A 24,678-nucleotide genomic window follows, 5' to 3' on the forward strand; every position below is an offset into this window, starting at 1 on the left:
GTACCTTATATGAACTAAGAATAAAGTCCCAGTGCCTCTTGGATGCTTTTTACTTCATCAGAAACTAATGTAACAGGAGGCTGTAACCTTGTAAATGATATGATAGGGGTCTATGATTTGAAGGGGGAGCTGTGATTTAAAGGGGGACTGTTACATGAAGGGGGGTTGTGATGTGAAGGCAGATTGTGATGTGAAGGAGGATTGTGATGTGTAGAGGAAACTGTGATGTGGAGGGGGGTCTGTAAAGGGGAGACTGTGATATAAAGGGGTTGAGATATTTTGTGAAGGGGGAGTTGTGATGTGCAGGGTGACTGTGATGTGAATGGGGATTGTGATGTGCAGGGGGAAATGTGATGTGATGTGAAGTGGGGGCTGTGATGTGAAGGGGGTACTGTGATGTAAAAGGGGAGCTGTGATGTGGAGGATATTGTAATGTGAGGAAGGGGTGGGGCTGTGATGTAAAAGGGTATGTAAGAATATTTAATAAAAAATATTGCGCTCGTACTTATGTCAGAATATTTATACTGCTCTGAATATAGCAGTGTATTTATTTATGGTTAATAAGCAAAGATCTGTGAAAAAGGAGAGTCTTCACCTATTGCCATAAATCAATGTCGTGAATTCTTTTTAATTGATTAATTTCTTTTTAAAAGCATATACCAATCTTAGTGAGTACAGTATGGAATATATATAAAAATATTTATTCTCAAGACATGTAAATCACAATATATGATCAAACAAGAAGTGACACAAAAAGATAACTCTTACAGAAAATACTAACTTCAAACAATCAATGCAATGTGATGTTTAGCTCAATAATGAAAGTGAAACTGAAACAAAGTGAAAGTGAAACTAAAGTAAGATTACCATTTCTTCCCAGGTATAGTATAAGCCATAAATTAATGTTCTATATAAACAGACTACAATGGTCTGCGCAATGCATAGCCGAAAGTCACTCACTGCAGATGAGCCATGCAAAACGGAAGACTTAGAATTGCAAATAATGCACTAAATCTGATATTAATAAAAATGTATAAAAACAAAAATCAGCTTTTTAGAGAAAAATCTACTACGGCTTATACGGCTCACTACCCTTAATTATGCAATATAAAACATATAAGGAAGGAATAAACAATTGTTGAATAAAATCAAAATAACATAGCAAGGCATAATTACCACACTTAAGATGGCCGCTAGCTTCAAATGGGCGTTACCAGAGTCCTAAGATGGATGCCTTTCTTAAGATGGTGGATTCCCTTCAAGTTTCGGATGAATGATGGACAAAATGGAGTATGTCTGGATGAGTCTATTGAGTAATGTAATAGCGTGTGTGATGTAAGTTGTATTGTTTGATGGGCAGTGTAATGTGTGTCCTCTCTCTCATCTGGGTTGGTCTTTTATATGGTAAGAACAAAGAGCTATAAAAATTACCATAAGTTAAACCCAGAGGGATGAAACATTATCCCAATTGGTCGGGATATTCTATACCTAAACTGGTGAGGTCAGAGACACACCTCTTTTGATAATTAACCCAATACTTGGTATAATAAAATAAGGATGATTTCTCTATATGTAAGAGTAATCATAAAACACAACATAAAACTTTGTCCAGACTCCCAGTACATATATAAATGACCACCTGTATCTCCATCATTCACCTTGGCAAGTAATGCCATTTCAATAATTATATTATTTAACACAATATAATATTTCTTTATGGGAAATATCAGAATTATCTCAAGACTGCACCTGGTATTTTGCCTGCAGAGGGCAGTGTCATACCGTTCATTAGATTTTTTATTCAACATAATTACCACCATGTCCTTATCTGATGACCTCTCTGACCTCTGGCTAGTGAATAGCCATTACTTATTTGGATTCTGACATAACTGTCAGGCATCTAGTCTAGGTTTGGAAGATCTATAGTGTCATAAAAACTTACACCAGACCTACACACAAATTTCTCTGAAATGAGGTAATTAGTGACGAGATACACATGTCTTTACACTTATTAGAAAAAGAATTCTAAGTAAGATTACTACTGTGAGAATATAAACCCAAAATGTGATATAATATTCCTAAATATATATATATATATATGCCTTACATAATATAATGACATAATTATGGCTAATATCTTCTCACATATAATAATGTGCCTTTAACATTTATATTTTATATGTCTGATGAAAAACACTGAGCCATTGTCTATTGTTAAATACTTATAGACAGACTGGCACTACCATCCCCTTAACATCTGTTATCTGATAGAGATGTCAAGGTATTACCTTATTTATGACAAAAGAAAATAGAAATGTCTGCTGAAAGTATAGAACCCTATTGTTGAAACTCTATGCTCTCTTGTAAGCTCGTAAGAGACATTTTGCTTAACAAGTATATATGAACTTTGTTTGACTTTAAAAACAAGATGGAAGCCATGCCATTCAGAATCTCTTATGCATAATACAAAATATGCATGGCTTTTAAAATCATTTTTCTTTTTACCTATTATTATTTTAATCAACCCCCAATAACCCCGACAGGTAGCTGTGAAGTAAAGGGGGTGTTGTGATGTGAAGGGGTACTGTGATGTGAGGGGGGACTGTGATGTGAGGGGGGACTGTGATGTGAGGGGGGACTGTGATTTGAAGGGGGATTGCAATTTGAAGGGGGCTTTAATGTAAAGTGTACTATGATTTGAAGAGGGAGTGTGATCTGAGGGAGGACTGTGATGTAATGTGGGGGGGAACTGTCACGTGAAAGGGAGGTTGTGATGTAAAGGAACTGAGTCATAGAACAAACATAAGATTCAGACAGTGGCAGCCGGTCTATAGGGAGCGCAGGGGCGCTGCCCCCCCAATCTCCGTGGGCCAATAAAAAAAAGGAAGAAAAAAAAAATACAATTTTTAGCCCACTAGGGGCACCGGATTAACTAGTGGCTATGGGGGGGTGGGGTTTTGCACCCCACGTGCTTGAAACAGAGCAGCCGATTGGCGGCCTTCTGGGGGTCATCGGGGCGAAGAGCAATGCGCCCGACACTCCCCACTTTCGGGATGTCCTGCCTGTGATTGGTCCAGTCTCCAGCCTGGACCAATCATAGAGGACATCCCGGGTGATGTCGCGTGGGAGGCGGTGCGTGCGTTAGTCATGCACCGTCCCGACGTCAGAGAAGAGGGCAGAAGAGAAGAGAGAAGAGAAGCAGGACGAGGACTCGGAGGAAGAAGACAGCACCAGAGGTAAGTGAAGTCTCGGGGGGGCACGCACGCACGCACGCACGCTGGTCTCTGCTGCATTGAAGTGGGCATATATACTGGTCACTGTGCATTGAAGGGGGCATATATACTGGTCTCTGCTGCATTGAAGGGGGCATATATACTGGTCACTGCGCATTGAAGGGGGCATATATAATGGTCACTGTGCATTGAAGGGGGCATATATACTGGTCTATATATTTCATGGAAAAATGTACCCATTCGAGCAGCATCGTGTCCACTCACATGTCGGTGGGCGGTGGGGGGAGCTGTAGAAATACAGATCAGCCGTCTCTATTAACTACCCTCAGAGGCAAATGTGAAAGGAGCCCTAAAGTAGAACTACAAACAATGATCCAGTGTTTGGGACCATCTCGGTCCTCTTCAGCTGGCTGACTCTTCCTGTTGCAGCTCCGATGATGCACTGGACCTGCCCCCCAGCCTGCCCACTGACTACTCCTTGTGCCAATCCTGCAGGCTCCGGGGAGATATGATCTAAGGTTTCCAAGAGGCTGATGTACCAACTACATGTCATTCTGGCCTAGGCAGGAATGGTGGTGGGGGGCAGAGCAAAAAATAGAAAAACTGTTTTAAATAGTACCAGCAAGTTTGCTTGGGGAAGAAGAGAGTGTTAAAATTAAGCAAACAAAATAATAAAAATATTAAAATATAAAAATATTAAAAATATTAAAAACTAAACCCAGCAGCTGGGCACACCTTTTCCTGCCCACTGCTTTCTGGATTGACAATACTGCTTCTTTTGCTGAGACCCTCCCACTGTGAGCTGTAGTGAGACACAAATGGAGGATTTGGCTCGATCAGGGAAGCTGGAAAAACGTTTTAGTTTTCTTTATGAGGCTTTTCATCCAGTTCTGCCACACCACACAGCCTCTGCTGTAGTTCAGTAAAGGGTATTCACCTCCTCCCTGTGACTGGACAGGGAAAAAAAGCAGCACACTAATGAGCTCTTTCCTCTTATCAGCATGGGGAGGCAAATGATCTGCTCCTTGTTCTTTTCTCTCTCTCCCAGTCTAAACTCTGTTGTACTGAGATTGCAATTTGGACATCAACTCAAATTCATAAACTTACTGCTTGCATTAAAAACATATTTAAAAACGATATATATACAGTGCATTCAGAAAGTATTTGCAGCGCTTCACTTTTTCCACATTTTGTTATGATACAGCCTTTTTCTAAAATGGATTAAATTCATTATTTTCTTCAAAATTCTACAAACAATAACCCATAATAACAACGTATAAGAAGTTTGTTTAAAAAATCTTTGCAAATTTATTAAAAAGGAGAAATGAAAAAAAAAAACCATGTACATAAGTATTCACAGCCTTGACACCAGTTACAGCCTCATGTCTTTTGAGTATGAGGCTACAAGGTTGGCACACCTATTTTTGGCAGTTTCTCCCATTCTTCTTTGCAGGACCTCTCATCAGGTTGGATGGGGAATGTTGGTGCACAGCCATTTTTGGATCTCCTCAGAGATGTTCAATCGGGTTCAAATCTGGGCTCTGGCTGGACCACTCAAGGACATTCACAGAGTTGTCCCGTAGCCACTCCTTACTCTGTTATCTTGGCTGTGTGCTTAAGGTCGTTGTCCTGTTGGAAGATGAACATTTGCCCCAGTCTCTGTACATTGCTGCATTCATCTTTCCATCGACCCTGACTAGTCTCCTAGTACCAGTACCACCATGCTTCACTGTAGGGATGGTATTGGCCAGGTGATGAGCGGCGGCTGGTTTACTCCAGACGTGACACTTGCCATTCAGGACAAAGAGTTCAATCTTTGTTTCATCAGACTAGACAATTTTATTTCTCATGGTCTGAGAGTCCTTCAGGTGCCTTTTGACAAACTCCAGATGGGCTGTCATGTGCCTTTTACTGAGGAATGCCTTTCATCTGGCCACTCTACCATACAGGCCTGATTGGTGGAGTGTTGCAGAGATGGTTGTTCTTCTGAAAGAATCTCCTCTCTCCACAGAGACACGCTGGAGCTCTGTCAGAGTGACCATCAAGTTGTTGGTCATCGCTCAGTTTGGCCTGGGGGTTCCAAACTTCTTCCATTTATGGATGATGGAGGCCACTGTGCTCATTAGGATCTTCAATGCTGCAGAAATGTTTCTGTACCCCTCCCCAGATCTGTGCCTTAATACAATCCTGTCTCAGAGGTCTACAGACAATTCTTTGGACTTCATGATTTGGTTTGTGCTCTGACATGCACTGTAATATCTGTGGGACCTTATATAGATAGGTGTGTGCCTTTCCAAATTATGTCCAATCCACTGAATTTACCCAGGTGGACTCCAATTAAGTTGTAGAAACATCTCAAGGATGATCAGTGGAAACAGGATGCACCTGAACTCAATTTTGAGTGTCAGTGCAAAGTTTGTGAATACTTACGTACATGTGATTTTTTAATTTTTTTATTTTTAATAAATTAGCAAAGATTTTAAACAAACTTCTTTCACGTTGTCATTATGGGTTATTGTTTGCAGAATTTTGAGGAAAATAATTAATTTTGGAATAAGACTGTAACAACAAAATGTAGAAAAAGTGAAGCGCTATGACTACTTTTCGGATGCACTGTATACAGTGCATATGAAAAAAAAATCAATGTATTTGAAAAATATATTAATTATGCACTATTCAATACAAAGATGCATTGGTTTGTTTTGTTTATATCTGCCTGGAGTTTATCTTTCATGCATTAAGCATGTATATTAACCGGTTGCCGACCGCCGCAAGTACATATACTGCGGCGGTCAGCCCCGCCCAGGCAAAGTGACGTACCGGTACGTCACTCGCCTGCGAGCCAATAGGGGGCGAGCGCGCGCCACCGGAGGCGCGCTCCCGCCCCCGCTTGCTCACTCTGATCCCCGCGCGTGTGACCGGCAGACTCAATGTCCGCCGGTCACTCGCGATCGTCGGTTACAGAGAGAGAAAGGCAGGCGGCTAGTGTAAACAAAGCCGCCTGTCACTCCCCCTTGTGTAACAGCAGAGATCATACGGTCCTGCTATGTAGGACTGTAGATCTCTGCTGTTACACACACAGCCACATCCCTGCACAGTTAGAAGCACGCCCCTAGGGACACACTTAACCCCTCCTTCTCCAATAAAGTTAACCCTGCCAGTGTAATTTTTACAGTAACAGTGCATATGTATAGCACTGATTACTGTAGTAATGTCACTGGTACCCCCAAAAGTCTCAAAAATGTCAGTCAAGGGTCCGATCTGTCCGCCGCAATGTTGCAGTCCCGCAAAAAAAATCGCAGATCGCCGTCATTACTCGTTAAAAAAAAAAACAACAAAAATTACATAAATCTTTCCCTTAGTTAGTAAACGCAATAACTTTTGCGCAAACCAATCAAAATATGCTTTTTGCAATTTTTTTACCAAACATATGTAGCAGAAAACAAACTGGCCTAAAATGTTAAAAAAATTTAGATTTTTACATTTTTTTTGGGGAATTTCATATAAAAAATGTGAAAAATATTGTTATTTTTGCAAAATTGTCGCTCTTTTTTTGTTTATAGCGCATGATCAAAAAATCGCACAGGTGATCAAACACCACCAAAAGAAAGCTCTGTTTGTGGGAAAATGAGGACGTCAATTTAATTTGGGTACAGCGTCGCACGACCGCGCAATTGTCCGTTAAAGTCACGCAGTGCCGAATTGCAAAATACCCCCTGGTCAGGAAGGGGGTAAAATCTTCCGGGGCTTAAGAGGTTAAGCACATATACTGTATGTAAATAATCAGGTGACATACTGTATATATATGACTACAGTATGGTAATTATACGCTTATGTACATTTTTCTATTTTGGAGTTGTATCGTTTTTGTTATCAGAATTCTGAAAATGACGGAATTATATATCTTACCTGTATGTTTGCTGGTGATTCTCGATTAACATCGTATGTCACAGTAAAATCTCCATCCAGTAAGGTATTTGTACAAGTTGCACATGAACGTTGCTGATCCAACGTGGGTTTGAAGGAGACATAGCCCTAAAAATGAAGCCCATTATATGGTCAATACAGTCAGAACTGTCATATACTAATGTGCAAAACAGGGTTATTCAGGGTTTTAAATATTCTTTGTGAAACCTTTAACCTTGCCAAATAGAAACATCTTGCAGCTGTAAAGACAAATGCAGATATGCATAGACATTGTTTTTTATATTGCATTTTTCTTAACTGAGAATATAATAGTTCAAGTGTGCTTGTTTTTTTTTTTTTTTTTTTTTTACTGTTTTATACAGGGCCGGACTGGGAATAAAATTCAGCCCTGGAAATAATTTTATACCAGCCCCATAGCATTATTATACCAGCCCAACAGCATAACGCCATTATTTTCTTGTTCATAATAGGGAAAACCATGAGTTTTAAAGCACATTTGAAAAGTGTATTATATATAGATAAGACAGACATGAAAGCACATAGGACTTTATAAATATAAAAGAGCAAACTTCTTTCCAGGCTCCCTCTCAGAGACTGCAGACACGATAAAAGAAAAGAGATGGTCAGATGCTGCGAACATGTTACAGGAGATGGTCAGAGGCTGTGGACACAGTACAGGAGATGTCAGAGACCACGTACAGGATACAGGAGATGGTCAGAGGTTGAAGATATGGTACAGGAAATGTCATGGGCTGCGGACATTGTACAGGAAATGTCATGGGCTGCGGACATTGTACAGGAAATGTCATGGGCTGCGGACATGGTACAGGAGATGCCATGGGCTGCGGACATGGTACAGGAGATGCCATGGGCTGCGGACCTTGTACAGGAGATGCCATGGGCTGTGGACATTGTACAGGAAATGTCATGGGCTGCGGACATTGTACAGGAAATGTCATGGGCTGCGGACATTGTACAGGAAATGTCATGGGCTGCGGACATGGTACAGGAGATGCCATGGGCTGCGGACATGGTACAGGAGATGCCATGGGCTGCGGACCTTGTACAGGAGATGCCATGGGCTGCGGACCTTGTACAGGAGATGCCATGGGCTGCGGACATTGTACAGGAAATGTCATGGGCTGCGGACATTGTACAGGAAATGTCATGGGCTGCGGACATGGTACAGGAGATGCCATGGGCTGCGGACATGGTACAGGAGATGCCATGGGCTGCGGACATGGTACAGGAGATGCCATGGGCTGCGGACCTTGTACAGGAGATGCCATGGGCTGCAGACCTTGTACAGGAGAGGTCATGGGCTGCGGACCTTGTACAGGAAATGTCATGGGCTGCGGACATTGTACAGGAAATGTCATGGGCTGCGGACATGGTACAGGAGATGCCATGGGCTGCGGACATGGTACAGGAGATGCCATGGGCTGCGGACATGGTACAGGAGATGCCATGGGCTGCAGACCTTGTACAGGAGGGGTCATGGGCTGCGGACATTGTACAGGAGATGTCATGGGCTGCAGACACGGTACAGGAGGGGTCATGGGCTGCGGACATGGTACAGGAGATGATCAGAGGTTGCGGACATTGTACAGGTGCCTGAGGAGAGGGGGCAACTAGAACATGTTACACCCTGAATACTGGGGGAGCTACACTCAGATTGAAATTCAGCTGTTCCCTGCTGAACTGGACAAATGTCAATCTGTGTGTAGCCAGCTTTACCTTATTCCTTCCTCCTTAGGCTTCCTCCAGTGCTGTGACTTGTCCCCTTCAACTTCTATGTAGAGTACTGGCTGTGGTCACACTCCAGCCTCCCAATCATCCTATACAGGGTTAATGTCCCTGCATTGTATGTGATGGTGTCAGGACTTTGAGTGGAGGAAGAGAGCACTGGAGCTGTCTGCAGCATGGAATAAGATAAAAGAGGCATTTCTCCCCCTCCCCCTCCCCACACTGCATGGGTGGAGTTTTTTTTTTATTATACTTTCCTATAGTTGGCTCTGTTATGTATTTACATTCAGTGCTGTTATACTTCGATTTTTCTAATAGGTTAGGAATATGCTTAGACTTCTGAGGTGATACATAGATGTATTCCATATACATACTATAACTTATTATATAAGATGTGTGTGTGGAATACATCTATGTATCACCTCAGATGTCCCAGTATATCCCTAAGCTGTTCAAGAACGTCTCTCTCTCTCTGTCTGTCTCAGTAAACCTGCAATGTAAGATGCAGGGCAGGTTTACACACAGCATTGTACAGGGAGGAAGGCAGAGAAGGTCAGGACTCACGGGGAGAAGATGAAGGCTGCCATCTTTCCTCTCAGATCTTCATACAGGGAGAGATATGTGCTGGGCAGGAAGCAATGATCGGGGCTGCTGTCTGTGTAACTTCTTCCAGCTCCGCCCACCTGTACTGGAGCTCTGTGAAAGCCCCGACTCAACCAGCTGACCAAAGGAGGCGTGGCTGCACAGCAAAGCAAATCACTCAACCAGGCACCAGTGCTAATGAAGTGGGCGGCACCCGGCCGCTGCTCTTGTGAGAGAAAAAAAAAAAAACGTCCCAGAGCAGCTGAGCTCAGCTCATAGCCGACAGCAGCCCCAGGGCAGCCGGCCTGGCGGGAATTTTCCCGCTATCCCGGCAAGCCAGTCCGGCCCTGGTTTTATACTATTTTTATTAATGTATAGGTCTTGTACTAAAAATAAATATTTAATAAAGACAATTTTCATTATACATTCTGTTAAGAAAGACTTGCACTGCCTGGATGATTATTGGCAGCCTGTGTATACCTGACTATGTTAGATGATCCAGTTTCTGTTCGCAGACAAGTGGGTTCTGTCTCTCAACTATGTTTTTCGATATAATCTAATCTCTCTGGCATTTGGGTATATTTTAACTGGGGTTTTGAATCTGAACAATGCTGTTTATTTTCTTGGCAAGTGGTAATTATGAGCTTTGCAACATTTCTTATCTACCAAATTTACAAGAGCTCTTTATAAAAGTTTTAGTGCTGAAACGAGAAAATAAATTGCAGTGTATTAAACTTTTGAACAAGTAAAAAAAATACCTTTTCAGCAGAGAAAGTTTTATGGACAGCCGGTAGTAAATCATTTGTTATGAAAGTTGCATTGGCGTCTAGAAAGCTGATGCCTTGAGGTTCATGAATTTGTACTTCAATCTGAAAATGTAAATATTGCCAAAAAAGGTCACATAAACACTTATTTAGGAGCTTGTTTAAGAAAGCATGTAGAACCAGAAAAAAAAAATAATAATTTTGGAGAAGTATATCTATAGGTGACGGCAATAGTTTAGCATTGCATTCACACTTTGGGGTGAATTTGCAGCCTCTTGCTTGTCATTCTGCACCCCCTCCCTCCCTTCATATAAGCTTTCCTGTAGACTGCAGAGAGGGTGGACCAGTTGGTGTGAATGATTTCTTTCTCAATGATCGGAGACATGCATACTGTCTGAATTTCAAGCTGATTTTGGAAGACCTGCCCTACAGGACCTCAGGCTTTAGATAAGGTTTTCACAAAATACAGTTACCAGCAGTTCCGGCACCTCCAGCACTGAATGTATGTAATGGCAAGGGGTGCTGGGGAGTGGTGGAGAATCTATTGATGATGACTGCTGGGGGATGGATTGTTGCAGGAGGGGATCTATTTTTTCATAGTGTTCTATTGTTGCTGGGAAGGTCTATTGATGCTGGTGGTGGATCAATTGTTGCTGGGGGTTCAATAGTTTCTGAAAGGGATCTACTGTTGAGGGAAGGGTCTATTGTTGCGGGCTGCTGGAAGATATTTTGTTGCTGCCAGGGGTCTGTTGTTGCTGGGGTTGTATTTTATTGTGGGGGGTCCATTGCTGCTAAGGGAATCTATTGTTGCTGTGGGGGGGTCTATTTCTGTTGGCTGGGGGGATCTATTTTACTGCTTTTCTTGTTATCATTACCACATTTCATAAAAATGTACTTACTGTAGCACTACAAAATGATAATTGGTTCTGTATTCTCTAAAAAGAGTGCTACTGGGGGGTGGGAAAAGTGTAGAACCACTGGACAGTGCTCAGTGGTGGGTTGGGGGCAGAGACAAGACGTGACTTAGAAAGGGGGAGTTTCGGCACCTATTCTCTGGGGGAAAAAAGCCCTGGTTACCAGTAATTAAAGCGTTAAAGCTTAATTCAACATTTGCAGTCCCATTTTCAGAAAACCCACTATGCAGAATGTTTGTTATGTGTTCCATTCACACTGCATATGGTTTTTAATATTTCTTACCATTTAGATGTTTCTCAGGAGAAGGCCTCATTGCCAACTGCAAGGATTTTTGTACAGTGCCAGTGTGAATCTGACAAATTGAGTTTCCTCTCATTGACATGCACGGCAAAATATGTGGACTGCCATTGTTGACCCCCATTTGAAAAATCGATTTGCCTAATTGTTAAGCTAATACTTCGAAGCCCACCTTGAGGAAACAATACAACTATCCCTTGTAGTAGGGCTGCAGTATGCGCAAGTTGCCCAGAGTTGGGCTTTAAATATAGGAAAAAGATGACTTTTCATTTGCTGCTGTTTATTTTCCTTATCAAATAAGCCTGTTTTATTGCTATTGGTTTCAGTTCCAGTGTATACCACTTTAATACAGGGCACTTCCCTCCCTTCCCGCCCAGGCCAATTTTCCCCTTTTAGCGCTGTTGCATTTTGAATGACAATTGCGCGGTCATGCAACACTGTACCTTCACCAAATTTATGTCATTTTCCCCCCACAAATAGAGCTTTCTTTTGGTGGTATTTGATCACCTCTGCGATTTTTACTTTTTGCTAAACAAATAAAAAAAGACCGAAAAGTTTAAAAAAAAAAAAAAAAAATTTTGTTTATGTTATACAATTTTGTAAATAAATAATTTTTTTCCTGCACTGATGAGCACTGATGAGACTGCACTGACAGGCACTGATGAGGAGGCACTGATGGGGTGGCACTGATGGGGTGGCACTGATGGGGTGGCACTGATAGGTGGCACTGATAGGCGGCACTGATATGCGGCACTGATAGGCACTGATATGTGGCACTGATAGGTAGCACAGATATGCAGCATTGGTGGGCACTGATAGGCGGCACTGCTGGGCACTGATAGGCGGCATTGATGGACACTGATAGGTGGCACTGACGGGCATTGATAGGTGGCACTGACGGGCACTAATGGGCACTGATAGGCGGCACTGGTGGGCACTGATGGGCACTGATGGGCGGCACTGATCGGCACTGACAGGCGGCACTGATGGGCACTAATGGGCACTGATAGGCGCCACTGGTGGGCAATAATGGGCACTGGTGGGCGACACTAAAGGATGGCAGTGATGGGCACTTGTGGGCAGCACTGATAGGGAGGACACTGGTGGGCATCACTGATGGGGAGGGCAATGGGGGGCTCCCTGAGCCCTGATTGCCATCCCTGGTGGCCATAGTGGGCATCCCTGGGGTCATAGTGGGCATCCCTGGGGTCATAGTGGGCATCCCTGGTGGATCTAGTGGCATCCCCCCCCGAGGGTCTGCACTGGTAATCAATGATCTGATTACCAGTGCCGACCCCCCCCCCCTGTCAGGGGAGCCGCCGATCGGCGCTCCTTTACTCGTGCCTGTCAGGCACGAACTAAGGAAAGCCGATCAACGGCTGTTCCTATTTACTATGTGACCAGCCGTGATTGGACACGGCTGATCACATGGTAAAGAGCCTCCGTCAGAGGCTCTTTACCGAGATCGGAGATGCAGGGTGTCAGACTGACACCTCGCATCACCGATCGCCGCTCTGCGCGCCCCCGGGGGGCGCCCAGAGCGGAGTTATCCTGCCGCCGTCATATGACGTCCGGTCAGGATAACTCAACCACATTCCCGCCGTCAATCTGTAATAGGGCGGGCGGGAAGTGGTTAAATGATTAAGGGCTCTTTCACACTGGCGGTCCGATCAGATCCGCCTGTCAGTTTTTTAGGCGGATCTGATCACCCGCTGCCATCCGCATCCGATCCTGTGCTGAAATCTGGACGGATGGAAACCCTATTTTTCCATCCGTTCAGTAATTGGAGCGGAGCGGATCTGATGAGAGCGGACAAGCGGTCCGCTCTCATCCGATCCCCCATAGAGGGCAGCGGGTGCTGAGACACCTCCCTCTCCGCTCTGCAAGCGGAGACGGAGCTGTCATCCGCCAGCTCAGCGGGGATCGCGGATCGATCCCCGCTGAGCAACACGGATCCGCCTACGGAGGCGGACCGTGTGAAAGAGCCCTTACAGGATTGATTTTTGTGCTTCCTGATTAGCCACTTAAGCCCCGGAAGATTTTACCCCCTTCCTGACCAGGGCCTATTTTGCGATTCGGCACTGCGTGATTTTAACGGACAATTGCGCGGTCGTGCGACGCTGTACCTAAACGAATTTAACGTCCTTTTTTTCCCACAAACGGAGATTTCTTTTGGTGGTATTTGATCACCTGTGCGATTTTTTGATCATGCGCTATAAACAAAAAAAGAGCGTCAATTTTGCAAAACTAACAATATTTTTCACATTTTTTTATATGAAATCCCCCCCCCCCCCCAAAAAATGTAAAAATCAAAATTTTTTAACATTTTAGGCCAATTTGTTTTCTACTACATATGTTTGGTAAAAAAAAATCCCAAAAAGCGTATTTTAAATGGTTTGCGCAAAAGTTATTGCGTTTACTAACTAAGAGAAAGATTTTTGTAATTTTTGTTGTTTTTTTTTTAACGAGTAATGGCGGCGATCTGCGTTTTTTTTTTGCGGGACTGCGACATTGCGGCGGACAGATCGGACCCTTGACTGACATTTTTGACACTTTTGGGGTTACCAGTGACATTACTACAGTAAACAGTGCTATACATATGCACTGTTACTGTAAAAATGACATTGGCAGTGAAGGGGTTAACTTTTTTGAGGGAGGGGTTAAGTGTGTCCCTAGGGGCGTGCTTCTAACTGTGATTGGATGTGGCTTGAGGTGTAAGAACAGAGATCAACGGTCCTACATAGCAGAACCGAATGACAGGCGGCTTTGTTTACATTAGCCGCCTGCCTTTCTCCCGGTGTAACGAACAATCGCGAGTGCCCGGCGGACCACACACGCGCGGGAGGGTCCATGAGCGCGCCTCCAGCGGTGCGCGCTCGCTCGCTCCCTAGAGCCTCACAGGCTAGCGATGTAGTCCTACGTCGCTTTGCCTATGAGGGGCTGACCACCGCAGTAAATAGTCGTGCAGCGGTCGGCAAGTGGTTAAAGGTGTACCTTTTTTCAATTTTGTATAGAGAAGAGAATGGCTACAAAAACTGTGTTTTTTATATTTTGCTGTCAGCATTTCAATGGGGTGAGTGCTACTTATTTTCCCTGAGATGAGTGGAAATCAGAGCAGGTGTTGAGCAAAAACCTGATCGGGGCTCTAACACTTCAATTATATCCAAAACCAAAAACAAAAGGTTTTGACGTTGGAAGCACTCATTTGCTTTTTTAAAAGTTATTTTAACACTTTTGTAAACATGCTAACATCAAGGGATATGTAAAACTGACATGTTAACACATGTTGCCCAACTGCTGTAGCCCTTTAACTGGATCTTAAGAGTAGGGTAGGACAGGCTTACTGACCATGTGACCACTGTGGTTGGCTGAATGGAGAAATGTCATCAGCACACCAAGGATTCCTCAGAAGGGCCAAAGCTTTATTCACATGGTCACACAGTACACATATGGCAATGTTTCGGAGCCACGCAGGGCCCCTTCCTCTTGCCTGACGGTGGTCATTACAGCACCCAGCATTATCACAGCCATTCTCATGGATGTGTGAATGGGGAATATTGCATTTGCACTGTGGTTGGCTGTTACAGTGGTCACAATCGTGATCATAAGCCCCAGTGCTCAGAGTCCCACCTGCTTCTAATTATACCTAGAAACTGGGAGCTGTTGGTGACTGTGTTTGGTCACTGTGCTGAGAGCATGCACACTGCACAGAAACCTCAGCCACCATGGATGCCTACATACTGTACAGCACATGGGCATCAATTCTCACCCTTCTTGCTGCCGCACATATGTGTTATGTGGTGGGCAAGAGCTTAAATATAAAATGTATAATACTCAAGAGGATGACATTCCTACTGCTACTAAAAAAATGATTTTGTATTGTTTGTGAAATACCTGAAAATTTCTGACAAGTGTCTTTGGTTGAATTTTAATGAACATTTCATATTTCCCATGATTACGCTTTAACATTTCTTCATAAACCAACTCAAATGTCACTTTACTTTGTGCTGCTATATTTACTGACACCGTAAATTTCTCTGTCTTTCTGCCAGATGCCCTAGAAATAAAAACAAAGGAATATTTTTTGTTATTCTTTAAATAAGAAAGATCATTAACCACTAATTAAAGCCTCATTCACGTGAGAGCTGAGGTCTGTAGTCTATAAATGAGCTGTGTATTTATGCGGCTGGAACCGCCAGGTTATGTGCAGGGAGCTCATGTAAGTGTATGGAAACGCAGTGGCTGCATTACCAGGAGCTCCTCCCAATTTGCCAGGCATGCAGCTGAATGGTTCTGAACACACAGTGTGCATTCGGGGCCACTCACCCACACCCCCACACCTGTCAAACTTGGATGAGTGGCTGTGTCTGTGCAGCTGCTGCATCCCCATACGCTTACATTGGCGGCCTGCATGCAGAACCTGGCGGATGAAGCCACATAAACACACAGCCTGTTTACAGACTACTGAGGCCTTTCAAGATACATAACACAAACAAATTGTTTTAGAGCCGGTTCACACTGAGGCGACACGACTCCTTACTACTTCGGGGGCGACTTCTGCATTACCATGCACCATGACTTTGGAGCGACTTGCAGGGACTTCACATAATGGAAGTCTATGCAAGTCGCTCCGAGGTCGCCCCGAAGTAGTACAGGACCCTTTTTCTAAGTCGGAGTGACTTGTGTCGCTCCTATTAGAATGGGTCCTGTAGCGGTCAATGGACCGTGAGGGAGCGCGACTTGTCATGCTGACAAGTCGCCTGACAAGTCGCGCTAGTGTGAACCGACTCTTAAACTACAAACCTCCCAGGGGCAACTATTATTATGGTGTTCCTAGGTCCCCTATATTACCAGGCATCTTTTGCACCAGCAAGTCTTAGCCTGAAGCAGGAAACAAAAGTTTGAATTTCATAATATAACAGAGCTCGCTTCTATTGACTTTCTTTTGCTCTGCCATTGTTCTTCCAAAATGGATGGGTTTGTTTCCAAATGCCCAGAATATAATGGGTTTAATATTCATAAGTAATAACACTGTAGTTTGTTAATCCATAGTGTATCCAGTTGGCTTAGGGCAGTGGTCCTCAACTCCGGTCCTTGGGCCCACTAACAGGCCAGATTTTAAGTATAACCATGGGGAGATGCAAACTAGAATACTGCAATCACTGAGCAGAAAATGAGATCACCTGTGATGTAATTTAGTTATCTTGCAAACCTGGCCTGTTAGTTGGCCCCGAGGACTGGCGTTGAGGACCACTGGCTTAGGGGACCAGTAAGTATTTCTTTTAACTATTGGAGAAAAATGAACCATTTATAAGGGCTTTTTTTATCTTCTTCTGAGCCAACTGTGGGAATTGGGATCTGTGGATGTAGTGGGGACATGTTAAAATAATAGGACAGTCTGTGCAGAAAGGTGAATAATAGTCCTTTGAGAAGTTTGGAGATCTTCAATTTCTGAATGTAACATAATCAGAGCAACTCTTGCCCCAATCTTTGCCTGCGTTACAATTTTTCCTGAACGCCAGAAACCCCTATCACACCTTGTCTACACATACCTAGTTGCCTATCAGCTTGGTACCTTGGTACTTAACCCCAGTCTTCTGATTGTTGCCAATGGAGTAATCATGTAGGCTGTGATCTGGGAGCCTCCTGCAATAAACTTGAATACCCTTTTGTGGGGATTTTTGTTAAAGACATTTTTGCTGGTGATACCGAGGGTCCTATCATGTTACCCATGCAATGTCTGTTTGTTTGCTTTTCAAATATTATCCCTACTTCACTCCATAGATAGAGTATGCTCTTTGCAGTTATTCCCATCCTACTTCTTCATGCTTTGGCCTTCATTGGTGACATGTACAGTATTCTGCTGGGACTAAACACACTATGATTTTTTTAACGATCTGATGTTCATTGTCTGCCAAGCTACTGAGAGTGTAAGTTAAAGTGATTGTAAAGTCTTGTTTAAAAAAAAAGAACAAACATGTTATATTTTCCTGCAGTTGGTTTTGCACAGAACAGCCTGGATGCTTCTCTTCTCTGGTCCTTCTTCGGCTTTCCTGGCCCCTCCCTCCCGTTGAGTAATCCCACAGCAAGAAGCTTGCTATGGGGGCACCCGAGCCGAGTCACAGCTCCCTGTGTCCATTCAGGCCCCACCCCCTCTCTCTATTGACAGCAATGGGAGCCAATCGCACTGTGCTGCTGTCTCAGTCAATGAGGAGGGGAGTCCACAGCATGTTTAGACATTCCTGAAACATTGCTGGATAAAGACAGGCTCAGGTAAGTATTAGGAAGGCTGAAGGAGGCTGCTGCACACAGAAGGTTTTTTAATCTTAATGCATAGAATGCATTAAGATTCTTAAAAAAAACATTCTGCTTTAACAATCCCTTTAAGCTATTTCACCACAACTGGATCAGTTACAGAGATCACACTTTCGGGGATTAGATTGCGGAAAAAGAACAGTCAAAAAATCTTATTTAGCTCCAGCCTAAAAACCCTTTATAGTTACTGTACGGTCAAAAAACTTTTAGCTTCAGACAGAAAGTCATTTAGCTCCAGTCAAGAAATCAATTAAAACTCTGCAAGATACTGTGATATGTGATATGGACTCTGGGTATATAGCAAGTTAGGATTTTACATGTATACAGGAGAAGCTGCCTGCATTACTGCCTGCAGATGTCATTAATACTGAGTCACTGTCTGTCAAGCTACTGAGACTGTAAGTCAAAGCGGTTCTAAAGGCATAAGGTCTTTTGCCTTAATGCATTCTCTGTATCAAGGTAAAAAAACCTTCCATGATCAGCCCTGGTTTAAATACTTATCTGGCTCCTCCTTAGATCCAGCACTGTGCCCATCTGCAGCAGCATTGCTCTCTCTTCCTCCTCACACAGCATACAGAAGCAGCAGTGGGAGCTATTGGCTCATGATACTGGCAATCAAATCCTATGGGGGGGGGGGGGGCAAGGCTAAGCTGCGCTGTCTTTGTCTTTGTCACAGCCTGGCTTGGGAGCGCATCGGCACGAGTGCTCCCACAGCACACAGCTTGCTATAGGGGCACTCGGAGAAGAGAAGGAGCAGACAGCACCAGAAGAAGAGATAAGGGGCCACTTTGTGCAATATCATTGCATAGAGCAGGTAAGTAAAACATGTTTATTATTTTGAGAAAAATTACTCCTTTGCAACCCCTTTAAATTATCACACCAGAATTGGATCAGTTATAGAGACCACACTTTCATTGCTAAGATTACGGAAGTAGAAGAGGTCCAATATAACCAAAGGTGACACAGGGGTGCTAATCTAACCCATGGTGACACAGAGGGTCCACTACAAGGCATCATGCACATTGGGCATTTATTAAAGGTGCGCTGTTCAGCCCCACTGGTGGCAGCCTGTCAAACTCTATGAGAGGTTTACAACTGCTGTGGCTGGATGGAGCTGGCAGTACACTCAGCATTATAAACATTTACAGTAGTATTTGGAAAACCTATTTTAGGCTGGATTGCATGATAGATTTGACCAACAAATTTCCACCTGGAGTATCTGGATAATTTATATGAGCTCTGATTGCTTCAAAAATCGTATGTAATAATGCTGATTGCAACCCTGTGGAGTGGGATTAAGGACTACACGTCTCCATTTGCTTTCACATAGCTAAGTCAACCCCCCATCCTGCACAGCACTTTGCTCACAATGTTTGGTTTCTCCAGGCCCTGTCTGTATCCACTGATGTATCTTTTTAGTGACTGTGCATTCGTTTGTTTATCTTATATTGTAGTACCTACCAATCCTTTATACCTCTTCTGTCCTTTCTTTTGTCCTGAAAATGTTCAATAAATTTCTACTTATATACTGTCTGTGTCCAATTGCATGAGATTTCTCCCCTAATTTTCTGTCCCAGACACAACGGGAAATTAGAGGAATTTTCCCCAAAGTAGGTGGAAATCCCTTATTGGTTGTTGCTGGACAGGTGTCCCTGTTAGAAGATTCCCTCCAATTCTTGTTCTGGTGCAACTATGAAAAGTTGAATTTCCCATTACTTTCTAGTAGGGTTGGGTGAACGGTTCTACCCGAGCAGGCGTTGGGCCCGAAAAATAGCTGGTCGCCCGTTTGATGAACACCCGAATTGTCAGGCGTTTGCCCGTTTATTCAGCCCACTGAACGACCACAATGCACTGCGCTGCCGCGCAGTGCATTGGGATCCCTGATTGGCTGAAGCAATGAAAGCTTTAAACAATCAGGGCAGAGTGCACTGTCAGAGCCATGACTCTATCCAATCATGGCTCATTGCTCTTAACTTAACACTGTAAAACAATTCTTTCAATAGCTGCCATTTGCAGTTTGATATTGGCATGGAGAGATATAGAACAGGGCTCTGTTCAGTGCTGCTAGTGAGTTAGTGTGCTATTGTGATTCTATTGGCAGTGTAGAGTATCAGTTTAGTGTGAATCTAGTAATAGTTCAGTGTGAGTGTAGTGTGACCATTAATTTTTACTTTAGTGTCAGTTTACTTTGTCAGTGCAGGTTTACTGCAGTATATTTCAGTGTGTTAGTGCAGGTTTAACGCAGTTTATTTCAGTGCATTACTGCAGGTTTAACGCAGGATATTTCAGTGCGTTACTGCACGTTTAACACAGTATATTTCAGTTTGTTTTTTTATGTTTAATGCTTTATATTTCAGTATGTTAGTGCACATTTAACGCAGTATATTTAAGTGCGTTACTGCATGTTTAACGCAGTATATTTCAGTGCATTATTGCAAGTTCAACACAGTAAATTTCAATTTGTTAGTGCATGTTTAACGCAGTACATTTCAATGCGATACCGCACATTTAGCACAGCATATTTCAGTGCGTTACTATGCATTTAACGCAGTATATTCCAGTGCGTTACTGCACGTTTAACATACTATATTGCAAGGCGTCAGTGCAGTTTTACTGCAGTATATTGTAGTGTTTTAGTGGAGTGTGTCTGTATTAAAGTGCACCAAACACCACTTTCCATTGATTAAAGTGCATCCACGTACACATTTCCACCACTTCATTACATTTCTGGGAGGCCTACAAGGAGAGGCAGATGTTCCCATGGGCAGGGCAATACCCGGACCCCCATAACCACTATATGCCCAATAACTTGCATATAAGCCTTCAAAATGCGCACTTTTGATTTTTCCAGGTCGAGTCCCGTAGACTTCAATAGGGTTCGTTATTTGGTTCCGAACTTCCGTGATGTTCGAAAGTTCTGCCGCGAACCGAACAGGGGGTCGTTTGGGCCATCCCTACTTTTCTAGTGATAGTGATAACCATGACAAGTACATTGGTTTAATCTCACCAGTGTGGACACAGAGAGCAATAAAAAAAACAACGCTTCCAAACTCAATCCAAAACTGACAAAAATTTTGCTTCTTAGATACACTTTAATTTTATCTACCCAGTTGCCCCAATTTCTACTTCTGCATATTGTGATTTAAAGATCGTCTATATTTAGAAAATTTCACTTAAATATAGAACTTTGACTTTAATTTTCTACTTCTGAGAAGAGTAGAAAGATCCAGGCAATTTATGCATATTTTTTTTTATGTTAGACAATCAGCATGATGTTTTCTGTTCCCACATTTCACAGTTTTAGTCAGGAGTTATCTTTTTATTAGGAATTATTATTTTATCACAGAAGTAAACCAGCCAAAGAAATATTTGTACTACATTAAATAAAGATGGCTAGCTTTTGAAAAGTTTATTGATTTTTACAGTTCAGTTGCATATTTTGATGTCACCATGTTAAAGTTCAGGGATAATTCTATACTGTTTGCTTGATCTTTTGCAAATAGGTGAATGACAGGTGAGATAGGGCAGAGGACGAAAAGGCTTTCAACCTACAAAGTATATATACTGTATATTGTGATATAAGGTAGCTTGGGAATGACAGCCTGTAGGCTTGGTAAAAGCAACCAGTTTATTTATTTGAAAAACAGATGAATAAAAAAAGCTTTCTTCAACCAAAATAAGTTCAAAGGTCCAAAGTACCTGTACAACAAAACTATACAGCAGGCTCAAGGCCAGTCTTTTGGTTCTGCACTTGGGTTGGGGCCCCTCTGTGGTAAGGGTGGCAACCAGCATCCCAGTTTTCCTGAGAGCTCATCCTTTACAGTACTTACTGCTTGTGAGCCTCTCTCTCCGCTCTACTTCCCTGACACATGTGCTGAATCCTTCCTGCTGCCTTTTTAAGACTTCCCTGGATGAGGCCTAACCCCTTTAGGACCAATCTCCAAAACTGACCCCCTTAAAGGGACCACATGGGGAGATGTATCTGCTGTTCAGGAAACATCCGTGCCTATATGCTAAACAAGTAGACACTGAGTGGATGTATCTGCTAATTTATGTAGATGACCTGATCATTGCTCACAAAAACAACAATGAAATTGCAAAGTTAACAGGAGTACTCAACAAGCACTTTGAAACTAAAGATCTAGGTGAAGTGACATATTATCTTGGAATTGACATCCAGCGTGAGAAAGATGGAAGTTTCCTGTTGAATCAGAGTGCAAAAATTGAATCTATTCTTCAGCAATTCAACATGACAGAGGCGAAAGGAGCAAGCACACCTATGGATACAGTCTATCCAAAGTTAGAAGGAGAAGATGATCTTCTCACATCCAATGAACAATACAGAGAAGCAGTGGGGGCACTTTTCTACATTGCAACCACTACACGTCCAGACATTGCAGCCAGCATGTCTCTTCTTTGCAGGCGAGTTGATAAACCACGTCAAAGAGACTGGAATGCGATCAAAAGAGTTATGAGATATCTGAAACAGACAAAAGACTTAAATTTGAAACTGTCAGCAAGTGGTAGTTTAAACCTCGTAGGATATGTGGACTCCGATTGGGCAGGTGATCACAGCACACGCAAATCCACAAGAAGTTACTTATTAAAATTGGGAGACAGTCCTATATCATGGTCCAGCAAGAAACAGATGTCAGTGGCATTGTCCTCTACAGAAGCTGAATACATATCTGCAGCTTATGCCAGTCAAGAAGTTGTGTGGTTACAGCAATTACTCAAGGATCTTGGAGAAGCAACATCAGAACCTACCGTCTTATTTGAGGACAATCAGGCTTGCATTAAGCTTGCAACAAGTGAGAAAATTAATGGAAGAACCAAGCACATCGATGTCAGACATCATTACATTCATGACTTAGTTGATCAGAAAGTGATTGTACTTGTGTATTGTGAGTCGGAAAAAATGATTGCTGATGCTTTGACAAAGCCACTAGCTAGAACCAGATTTGTGGATCTTAGATCAGAAATGGGATTGACATAGATAGTAGTTGTTGAGTGGGGGTGTTAGCATACAAGGTTTGTATTTAATCAGCAACAACCACTGTATGTCATTACTGTGTGCCTATTACATTGTATGACCACTAGATGGCAGTGTTACATTTGTGAGTTCATGTTTTTGTCTATGCCTCAAAAGGAATAAAACGAGTTCCTGCTCCGAACAAAAGCAGTGTTCAGTGAAACAACAGACTGTCTACCTGTACTTTGTTTAGCTCCAAAAGGTTATGTCTAACAGTCAAGTCTAGGGTCTGTGCTACACTTGGAAGTCTCACCCTAAGGTAACCGCATCCTGACAGGCAGGACTTTCTATGTTGGTACTGTCCACAGCCAAGACATAGTCAGGAGCCATCTTATCATTTGCCTCCCCTTCAGGTGGGGGTACATTCACTTCTCCAACTTGGTGAAGTAAGACTGACTGCAATATTTTGGTATTCTTCTCACTTTCTGTCTTGGTGACAATGGTGACAGCCTTTACAAACACTTTAAGAATAAGAACTCTTTATTAAATACGTTTCCACGTTTTAAAAAATATAATAACATATCATAAAGTCACACAACTATACATAATTAAGTTAGTAATCAACTTACTTAACAAGTCCAGCTGTCTGACCCCTTGAAACGGCAGTTTGATACTGTTTCTTTGCTGCTTCTTTTTCTTTAATCACCCCTGAATATGTTATTCCATCAATTATCCTGCATTAAATTAACATAAAAAAGTTAATGTTTTCAGATAAACTATTTATACCACAAACAATTTTTAGTTATTTAGTGCGTAGAATGATATGCAGAAAGCAGTTTGTAATTCAGATGCTTTTTAACAAGTGTTACCAACAATAATTTTTCTTGGTGATACAAATTAAATTGGCAAAAACATTTCTATATAATATCAACAAAAGCAAACAGCCATAGCAACAAATCATAATTAATTTTTTTTATCCATTAGTCTGGCTGGTTGATTTAAGCTGAACTCCGGGGAGATTACAAAAAACACCCTTTTAATCCAGCAATGCATACGTTAAATAAATGTATTGCATGTTTCCATAAAATTAGCATAAGTATCTGAATTTGTCCTGACATCGGCCTTTTTTAATCCTCTGCTCAAGGGCATTTAAGTTGCTTTCACATAGGTGGCCAGGAGGTGGTAAAAACAGGCAGCTGATTCATGTTTCTTTCTGCCACCCATTGACTGTCCAGTGTCCACCTACAAGCTCAGGCAGGGGCGTAACTACAGGGGTTGCAGGGGTTGCAATTGCAACCGGGCCCCATGCTCCAGGGGGCCTGTGTGAGCCCTGTACACCTGGATAGGAGGGGCGGCGGGGGCAGCAGGTAGAGAAATCACTTTTTTTCTCCTGTACCTGCAGGAGGAAAATGGAGGAGATTGGTTCCTCTGTATGCTGCCCCGCCACTCCTCCTATCCAGTTCACTTGTGTTCTGCTGTCTCTGGTCCCCCCCTAATGTGCTTCCCCCCACTGTGCTCCCTTCCCTCTCCTGCCGGCTGCTGCAGGGGATGTGTCACAATAGAGAACCAGGAAGGGGTCAGTAAAAATGTAATTTACCAGATCCTTCCTTTTCTGAATGGACAGAGTCATAGTCAGTGACATTGTAAAAAAAATAAAATAAAATGATAAAAAATAATGCAATTAAAATACCAAAAACTACTGACACCAGTGGGTGAACTTCCAGGATCGCAAAGGTCACACTTGCAACCGGGCCCTAGCATTCCACCACTGTGGGGAGGCCCCAAGATGGTAGGAAGGGGGCCCACTGCAGAACTTGTGAAAGGGTCCTGCTGCGGGACCGTAATAAAGTGCCCCGCAACGAGAGTAAAGGGCCCCAGGATTAGTGGGAACAGCCCCCTTCTTGAAAGGAAGGGCCCTGGCCAGGGG

General features: G+C 43.0%; 1 protein-coding gene across 1 annotated transcript in view; it reads right to left on the minus strand.

Moving 5' to 3' along the window:
- Positions 1–24,678, minus strand: part of LOC309562157 (inter-alpha-trypsin inhibitor heavy chain H3-like) — a 176,211-nt gene that overhangs the window by 134,891 nt on the left and 16,642 nt on the right. The window contains exons 4-7 of the mRNA XM_082266282.1: positions 23,381–23,485; positions 15,359–15,521; positions 10,247–10,357; positions 7,143–7,268 (exon numbers count right to left, since the gene is read on the minus strand). Coding sequence (XP_082122408.1) covers positions 7,143–7,268; positions 10,247–10,357; positions 15,359–15,521; positions 23,381–23,485 — 505 coding nt within the window. The remainder of the gene's footprint in view (positions 1–7,142; positions 7,269–10,246; positions 10,358–15,358; positions 15,522–23,380; positions 23,486–24,678) is intronic.

Source organism: Pelophylax lessonae (genome assembly GCF_965119305.1).
Source record: "Pelophylax lessonae genome assembly, chromosome: 8".
NCBI classification, from domain to species: Eukaryota; Metazoa; Chordata; class Amphibia; order Anura; family Ranidae; genus Pelophylax; species Pelophylax lessonae.